This window comes from Megalops cyprinoides, chromosome 3 (assembly GCF_013368585.1).
Source record: "Megalops cyprinoides isolate fMegCyp1 chromosome 3, fMegCyp1.pri, whole genome shotgun sequence".
Classification (NCBI taxonomy): Eukaryota; Metazoa; Chordata; class Actinopteri; order Elopiformes; family Megalopidae; genus Megalops; species Megalops cyprinoides.
In genome coordinates this window covers 53,919,962-53,927,968 of record NC_050585.1, presented here as the reverse complement: position 1 = coordinate 53,927,968, position 8,007 = coordinate 53,919,962, and the positions used below count along the sequence as shown (strand labels likewise).

Sequence of the window (8,007 nt, the reverse complement as noted above, 5' to 3'; positions counted from 1 at the left end):
TTGTCACACGCTGTACGGCTCTAAAGCCTTCTAAAGTAAGCGGCTTTGTGTTTCTAATCCTCTAAGATCCAGTGGAGGATAAACAATTGTCTGCACTTTACGGTGTGTAATTAAGCCGCTCTAATAAATTGCCTGCGTCTCAACGACTGTTTCTTCAGTTTCCCGAAATGTTTCCCTCTTCTTATTTTCAAAATAGTCACCCTGCTTAAATTCACCATTTTCTATTCTCAAACCCCCCACTTCTGTATGACAGCCCCCCCCGCCGCTCGGGTTAGAACGCGCTCAGTGACCTGTGATGAGGCTGACAGGTGTGTGCCTCCCACAGGCAGTGCAGCGAGGCCCTGGGGTCAGAGGGCATGACCTTGCGTGCTGTGCTGCGAGGCTCCGCCCCCTTCTCCGTGCTCTGGAGCCTCTCCACCTACCTGTACCTGCTGGCTCTGTGTCGCATCCCCGCGGGGGACGCCAGCGCCGTCCTCTGCTGCAGCCAGGCCTTCTGCTTCCTGCTGTCCTGGATCGGCCTGCGCGAGAGGTTCATGGGCGTGAGGGTGAGCCGGCACCCGGGCGCGTCAGGGCAATTGCGCTGTGGAGGAGGTATCTGCAGCAGGATTAGGGGCATTTGTGAGGGGGACATGTTTGGGAGGGGTAGGTCTGTGGGAGGGTTAGGGCCTACAGGAACACTGACTGATGCTGAACTGGTTGCCCCCCCTCCAATCCACCTACCTGGAACCAAAGGCTTTCTCACACACTAGTTTTTTTCTCATTTTTCCCCTTGTTGTTCCCTAAAATTCCTGGAGCTATTTCTTGACATTTGTTGTTCATTGGCTGTGCTGTGTTATATTGTACCACTCTGTGCTGTGCTGTGCTGTTCTGCGCTGGCTGTGCTGTGCTGTGCTGTGCTGTGCTGTGCTGTTCTGCGTTGGCTGTGCTGTGCTGTGCTGTTCTGTGCTGTTCTGCATTGGCTGTGCTGTGCTGTGCTGTGCTGTTCCGTGTTGGCTGTGCTGTGCTGCATTGGCTGTGCTGTGCTGTGCTGTGCTGTGCTGTTCCACGTTGGCTATGCTGTGCTGCATTGGCTGTGCTGTGCTGTGCTGCATTGGCTGTGCTGTGCTGTGCTGTGCTGTGCTGTGCTGTGCTGTGCTGTGCTGTGCTGTGCTGTTCTGTGCTGGCTGTGCTATACTGTGTTATGTTGTTCTGCATTGACCGTGCTGTGCTGTGCTGTGTTGTTCTGTGTTGGCTGTGCTGTGCTGTGCTGTCTTTCTCAGATTGTGGCAGCCATCCTGTCCATCACTGGAATCGTCATGATGGCCTATGCCGACGGTTTCCACAGCGACTCCATCACCGGGGTGGCACTTGGGGTCGGCTCTGCTTCAACCTCGGCCCTCTACAAGGTCAGCACCTCCCCTTTCCTGCAAAGCTCCACCCCTTTCATGAGAAAATAAACCCTAAAAGACAGCTCTGAACAGTGAGGAATGTACATTTAACGTGTAACATGTACAGATTTTCCAAGCAGACATCTTTACGCAGTGAATTAACTCACATTTTTGCATCCATTAATATAGCCTGATGTTCACTGGGTACCCGGCTCGACTGTAGGACTGCAGTGCCCCGGGTTTGACCCTGCCTCGGGTTTCACAGTGCTGCCGTGTTTGTGCGTTCTCCAGGTGCTGCTGAAGAGGCGTGTGGGGCAGGTGCGGCCTGGCGTGGCCAGCGTGCTGCTGTCCTGTGTGGGGCTGTGTGGGAGTGTGCTGCACTCCTGGCTCTGTGTGCTGCTCTACCTCACGCACGTGGAGTACTGGCCCACCACCCAGCACGTGCCCTGGGACTGGCTGTGTGTGCTGGCCTCTCTGCTGCTCGGCAAGACCCCCCCCCCTTACACAGAGCACCCCAACATCTCAAACCTCGCTATGCACCCCAACATCTCAAACCTCACCATGCACCCCAACATCTCAAACCTCACCATGCACCCCAACATCTCAAACCTGCTGGTTATGGACTGGGGGACTGCGCTGCAGGACTAATCTTTTATCTTTTTATTTCCTCTGCTTAGCTTTCAACATGCTGGTGAATTTGGGGAGTGTCCTCACATACCCCACCCTCATCTCTTTAGGTGTCCTGCTGAGCGTTCCAGCTAGTACAGGTACCAAAGACACACACACACCGACACACCCATACTGACACACCCATAGTGACACCGACACACCCACACCGACACACCCATAGTGACACCGACACACCCACACCGACACACCCACACCGACACACCCACACTGACACACCCACACCGACACACCGACACCGACAGTCTATTTACTTCTGTCTACATGTCAGTGACATGGTTTACTTAAGGAATCACATAAGAATATGAAGTCACATTTTACATGGTTGCAGTCTTGCTCCTGTGCAATCGCATGTTAGTGCTGTGTAATAATGATGTAAGTACAGGTTGTTACACAGCATTAAGTGTATGGAACCTCCTCTTTGGATGTGCTTACATGGATACTTACTTAAATACAGGAAATAATGTGGAAAGCTGTACTCTTCAGCATGCTCAGGAATGCTGTATCTTACTGTAGCTGGTTTCTAACAGTAAATAGAGAGATGCTTCATGAACCCAGAAATAGCGTTATCATCTGTTCTCATTGGTTAACTGATCTGAACCAATCAGGCTTTTGCTAGGGGCAGCAAAGTCTTTTGATTAGATAAAAGAGGCGAGTGATGGCGAGTGTATGAGCGTGCTCTGTGGTACACAAGAGGCTTCACTCTCCCCAGCTGTAGATTTCTACCTGACTGCAGCCGCCCAGCTCAGCCAGGTCAGAGTGGCAGCAGCTGGAATCATCGGGGCCGGGTACCTGCTGCTGCAGCTGCCGGAGCACTGGGATGAGAGCGCCCTCCGGTGGCTGGGAGGACTGTGGCACGGCGGCTGGCGGGAGGACGGAGCGTCCGGGGAGGATGCTGCCAGCGAGGCGGGGGCGACCGCTCGGGCCAAGCCCAAACCGGCGGGCGTGGCAGCACTGCCATGACGGGAGGAGCTGTGCGGAGCTGCAGAGTCTGAAACGAGCTCCCAAACTCAGAACGCTCTGACCATATAAGGAAATCCTCTCTGATTACTGAACGTCACATGTAAATGAGGCCCACACACACCTGTGCACCCCTGAGACACGCACACCCCCTGCACACCTGAGGAGCTACACGTGTGACCATAACCACTCTAGGAGCAGCACAATACATAAAAACAAAGCTTTGGAGTTCTCACTGGGAGAATTTACCTTGAGCTAAAACTAATGTGCACTCACATTTAGCATAAATGTTTATAATTTTATCTTTTTCTATACCAAACATGTATTTCCCAGAATAGAAACAAGGAGAAGGGCAAGTTTTCTCACCTAACGAATGAGAAAGCACAAAAATATACCACATATAATATACCAGTGTAGAGATGCATGTAAACTCTGTTATTTGAAATAATAAAAAGACATTCTGTATCTTGCCTGTTTATTGTACTGCCCCAGATTCCGGGATTTATCGGTTCCACTGGTCTTCTCAACAGCCTGCGTTTCTCTCTGCAGTGCTGGGAGGAGCAGTGTAAGGTCAGCCTGTTCGGGGTGCGGGAAACGCGCTCACAGCGCCGGGGCACTGGCGCTCACTGGCCTCTGGAAGAAGACGCGGTTCTTTCCTGTCTGATGAAAAGTTAGAAAAGTTAGAACAGTTAGACTCGCTTCTGGTTGTGCTTCTCGTCCTCTGCCTGTCTGCCATCTCTGGGGAGTAACAGGGAGATCTCTGAAAGAGGCTGTTCTTTGTGGATGAAAGAAGGAGAAAGGGAAGACATTAAGACATTAAAGTCTTAATTACCGGTTGTGACGCAGCTTCATTCTGCAGATGAAAAGGAGCTGTTTGTGCTGATGCTGAGAATTCCTCGGTGTGGAGGTTAGCTCTGAACAGGTCTGATCATGCAAAGCTGAGGATGCATGAGACAATGGGAACCTTTAGGCAGCAGAATTATAACCCTCTTCAGCAGGACTCAGTCTCAGTCTCTCCTCTCTCTGTATCTGTGGTGAACGAGTCCTGTAAACTATGAATGGGTCTACAACATCCAGGCTGACTGTGGTCAAACAACAGGGGGGTTCCCTGATGCCTAGCCAAATTCCAAAACCTGGGTCTCTAAATTAGCCCCGCCCCCCAAAGTTACCTAGCTGATTACCTGGCTCCCCACCTCTGCTGGTGTGCAGTGAGGATTCTGCTGCAAAATGACTGTCCTGCATTATCTAGATGGGTGCTACACGTCGGTGGTCTTCAAGAGCGTGTCACCCTCCCAAAAATGTATTAATTAAAGGTGATTACTCACGTCTTGCTCTTCTTCTTCACAGGAAAAGGGAACTTGTTTAGTTTCCGTACAGTAGAGGGCGGTAAAGCAACTTGTACTTAAAATATCAAAACGTCATAAACCACCATAGAAGGTTGAAAACGTGGTTTCCGCTCAGGGTAACGGCGTGAGATGCAGCCGGGTAGCGGAGACATGGCTCTTAACGCAGGTTAGCTGCTTATGATTATATATCTCAGATCTGCTCAGTATTGCTTTAGATGATGTATATCTGTGCACACGGTCAGTAATCGACTGCAAAATGTACTGCCCCTCTTGAGAACGGACATCTGCCGTGTACTTAACGCACAGTTATGTAGCTATGTGTTGCTATGTAAATAATCGCTAGCTAACGTTAGCTAACTAGCTAGACTAGATCTCTTCGAAAGTTGATTAGGGTAGCATATTTATGCCGTACCATATACTCTAGCAAGCAGAAGGTCACATCACACCGTGTTTGACTGCACAGTAGGCTGGCTAGTTTGCTAGTGGTTGCTAGTTAGGTACAGATAGCTGTAGAGTAACACATGGAGCTGTGTGAGATGGCTAACGTTAGCTAAATTGGTTGGAGAAATTGACTCTGGAAAAGCTTTCGTTTCTTTATACGTACTACAAGCAGTTCACTGACATTAACTATTGTTATAAAGAAAATTTCAAAAATATCTCGAGAGATTGGCTGGCTAAACATTGTTGAATTGCGAATGAATATCAGCAACTTGCTAGCTAGCAGTGCCTTGAATAGCTAGCTAACGTTATGTCACGTTTAGTTGGATTGTCACGTTGAAACTGAATTTTTTAATGTACACTAACTGATGCTAGCTGTGTACCGTAGTGTTCACAGTGACGTGGAAGCAATCCAGGGTAAAAGAAAATAATAGACGAATGGGAAAATCTGTGTTTGATTCCATGGTGACCTGCCCATCCCGGCCGTCTGTCCCCCCAGAGGACGATGACTTCGAGTGGGAGCCCCCCTCGGAGGCGGAGATGAAGGTGATCCAGGCCCGGCGGGAGCGACAGGACAAGATCAGCAAGCTGATGGGAGACTATCTGCTGAAGGGCTACAAGATGTTGGGGGAGTGCTGCGAACAGTGCGGGGTGAGTGTGTGTGTGTGTGTGAGAGAGAGAGAGTGAGTGTGCGTGTGTGTGTGTGTGTGTGTGAAAGAGAGAGAGTGTGCGTGTGTGTGTGTGTGTGTGTGTGTCTGGTGAAACTGATAGGTTGTAGGCTGAATCACACAGTAAATGTAGAAATCGCCTCATAATGAAGAGTGACCTGGTTTAGAGGACTGGTGGATGCTCTGGGTCAGAGGAGGGGAGAGGGGAGAGGTTGCCTACATGGGGTGAGGAGAGAGGCCAGAGGAGAGGAAGACCGAAGCAGACGGCATTATGGGATAGAGGAGTAATGTTTTCTCTCCATTTTGCAGACAATTCTCCTGCAGGACAAACAGAGGAAGAATCACTGTGTGGCGTGCCAGGAGCTGGACTCTGATGTGGACAAGGACAACCCAGGTGAGCCTGGGACAGAAGGTGGCACTGTGGCCCGGAGGCATGGGAACTGAGTCAGAGCCTCGAACGGGGCATCACTGTTGTGCTGCTGAGGGGGGGTGTTAGTGAATCGAATTGCTACAAATTGTGATATTTTTAAAATGTTGTGCCTGTCACCCGGAATAAGGGGTACAAGCACATGACTAAATTGGTAAGATGTAGGGACTCCAGGGACTGTTTCTTTTCTGTTGCCCTTAATGCCTCAGCAAATGGCAGCGGGTAAATAAGCAGAGGTCCTGACGACTTACCTCAGTCAGTCGAGCGTGGCATGTTTTTAAAATGATATTGTAATATGTATCCTAGAGGGAATTAAAAAAAAAAAAAACTCAAAGCCAGGTGAGGAAAAACTGGTGCTTGAAAAAAACCTACTGGAAAACAGTGAAATAGATACTCAAAATAGATACATTGCAGAAGTCATTAAATAAAATCAGTACCTGGAATAACAGTAATTATTACTTAAATAATACTAATACTGGCTTTAGTAAGACAAGAGAGTAGAGAGTAGGCGTGTCCCAGTGGTGGGGTGCAGGTGGTGATTACCACCCCCCCCCTGCATTGCCCACTGTTCAGCAGCCCTAGATGGCCTGGCTGTCCCCATAGACCCCCCTGGTCCCATCTCAGTTCCCATCTCAGTTCCCATCCCAGTCACGTCTGGCGAGATGAGACAGTGCTCAGGCCAGATTCGGAAGGCCCAGCTGCTCAGCCTCTCTGGGTCTGTGCCTGTGTCCGTGTGCAGCAAGACTCCTTACTTTACGAGTTGTTCAGCATGAAAGTTTCAGCCAAATAAGTCAATGAAAATATTAAGTGGAAAAAAGGTCAGATGGTACCTGCTTTCTGTCAGTAGTCAGCTAATCCTTTAATCTGCTACAAGGTGTAAGTTGAGACACACACTCACGCCAGATGGACATGATTTCTTCATGTGTTTCTCTCCCCCCCCAGCACTGAACCCCCAGGCTGCCCTTTCGCAGGTGAGGGAGCGACAGCTGGCCTCTCAGCCCCTCCCCCAGGTGAACGGAGCCCCTCCCAGTGACTCCTCCCCCTCTGTTCCCGGCCTGCCACGCCCGGAGCACTGCGAGGGCGCGGCCTCAGGGCTGAGAGGCCCACAGCCCGCCCAGCCCAGCCTGGCCTCCTCCCTCCCCGGCCCCGCCGCACCCCTCCCAGCCCCCGCCTCCTCCGTCCACCCGGGCCAATCGGCAGTGCCCCTGCCTGGCCACGCCCACCACCCCGCCATGTTCTGCGCGCAGGAGGCGGTGCTGCAGAAGATGCGCTGGGCCACGCAGGAGCTGCAGCGGGCGTCCTCGGTGGAGGCCAGCATCCAGCTGTGCAGCCTGATCCGCAGCTGCGCAGACTCCCTGCGCAGCCTGAAGGAGCTGCAGCTCTGCTGAGACTGACGCAGCCGTGCGGCCGGGGGGGGTCCTCTCCGCAGGGCCGGGACGGCCGGGGGGGGTCCTCTCCGCAGGGCCGGGACGGCCGGGGGGCTCATACTGCTAAAGGTTATTTTAATAAAAAGGAGTGCTGTCTGTTTTCATTTGTGCCAGATGGTTTCGCTAGCTGGGTCTGGTAGACGGATTCACTGCTGTTTGGATGCTGCATGCTCCTCACTCTCTCTCTCCGTGTTCGGTCGGGTGTTCTGACAGAGGGAGGCAGTATCTGTGAGTTAGGGAGAGCGGTGAGCTAATTCCCATCATTCTCAGCATGTTTCCCCTCCTGAGGGAGGACTCACCGTGACGCACTCCTCTGTTTCTGTATTACCAGTTTAAAGTTGCTGGAATGAAGGGGGGTTGAGGTTTGAGTCACAGTTCAGTTCCCAACAGTACAGATTTCATTTTCCCAAGAGTAAGTGATGTGAACAAACAAGTTATTTTGATTTACTTTAAAATGGCGGCTATCCATATGATTTCAGACCTGTATTCACCTGGAAAATGAGCCACTCAAAGTGTGTACCTTCACTGTCAGAACCTGCCTGAAGGAAACTGGAGTGAAACCAGCTGATGATGTGTATATATAATGCCACTGATCATTAAACCTGATATGAACACAACTCACCAGTCAGGACTCGTTTCTCCCGTTTGTATTAGACCATACTACCGTAACTAATGCAGCCGCTACTG

At 51.0% G+C, this 8,007-nt stretch overlaps 2 protein-coding genes across 2 annotated transcripts in view; both read left to right on the top strand.

The window, feature by feature from the left end:
• LOC118774581 (solute carrier family 35 member F4) overlaps positions 1-3,079 on the top strand; it is a 4,499-nt gene extending 1,420 nt beyond the window's left edge. Inside the window, exons 3-7 of the mRNA XM_036523934.1 lie at positions 326-545; positions 1,260-1,385; positions 1,659-1,851; positions 2,045-2,134; positions 2,767-3,079. Of these exons, the coding sequence (XP_036379827.1) occupies positions 326-545; positions 1,260-1,385; positions 1,659-1,851; positions 2,045-2,134; positions 2,767-3,017 (880 nt within the window). The 3' untranslated portion in view covers positions 3,018-3,079. The remainder of the gene's footprint in view (positions 1-325; positions 546-1,259; positions 1,386-1,658; positions 1,852-2,044; positions 2,135-2,766) is intronic.
• A 1,372-nt stretch (positions 3,080-4,451) lies between these two features.
• znrd2 (zinc ribbon domain containing 2) lies at positions 4,452-7,927 on the top strand. Its single transcript, XM_036523165.1, has 4 exons — positions 4,452-4,526; positions 5,298-5,449; positions 5,776-5,860; positions 6,836-7,927. Exons 1-4 carry the CDS (start codon positions 4,490-4,492, stop codon positions 7,279-7,281), a joined length of 720 nt encoding a protein of 239 aa, XP_036379058.1. The 5' UTR covers positions 4,452-4,489; the 3' UTR covers positions 7,282-7,927.
• The last annotated feature ends 80 nt before the right edge of the window (positions 7,928-8,007 follow it).

What these genes read in the sequence shown, in the direction of transcription:
- znrd2 (XM_036523165.1), top strand. Translation starts at nt 4,490, where the DNA reads ATGCAGCCGGGTAGCGGAGACATGGCTCTTAACGCAG. An exon ending in AGTGCTGCGAACAGTGCGGG is followed by an intron (nt 5,450 to 5,775) that starts GTGAGTGTGTGT and finishes TCCATTTTGCAG; the next exon opens with ACAATTCTCCTGCAGGACAA. An exon ending in TGTGGACAAGGACAACCCAG is followed by an intron (nt 5,861 to 6,835) that starts GTGAGCCTGGGA and finishes CTCCCCCCCCAG; the next exon opens with CACTGAACCCCCAGGCTGCC.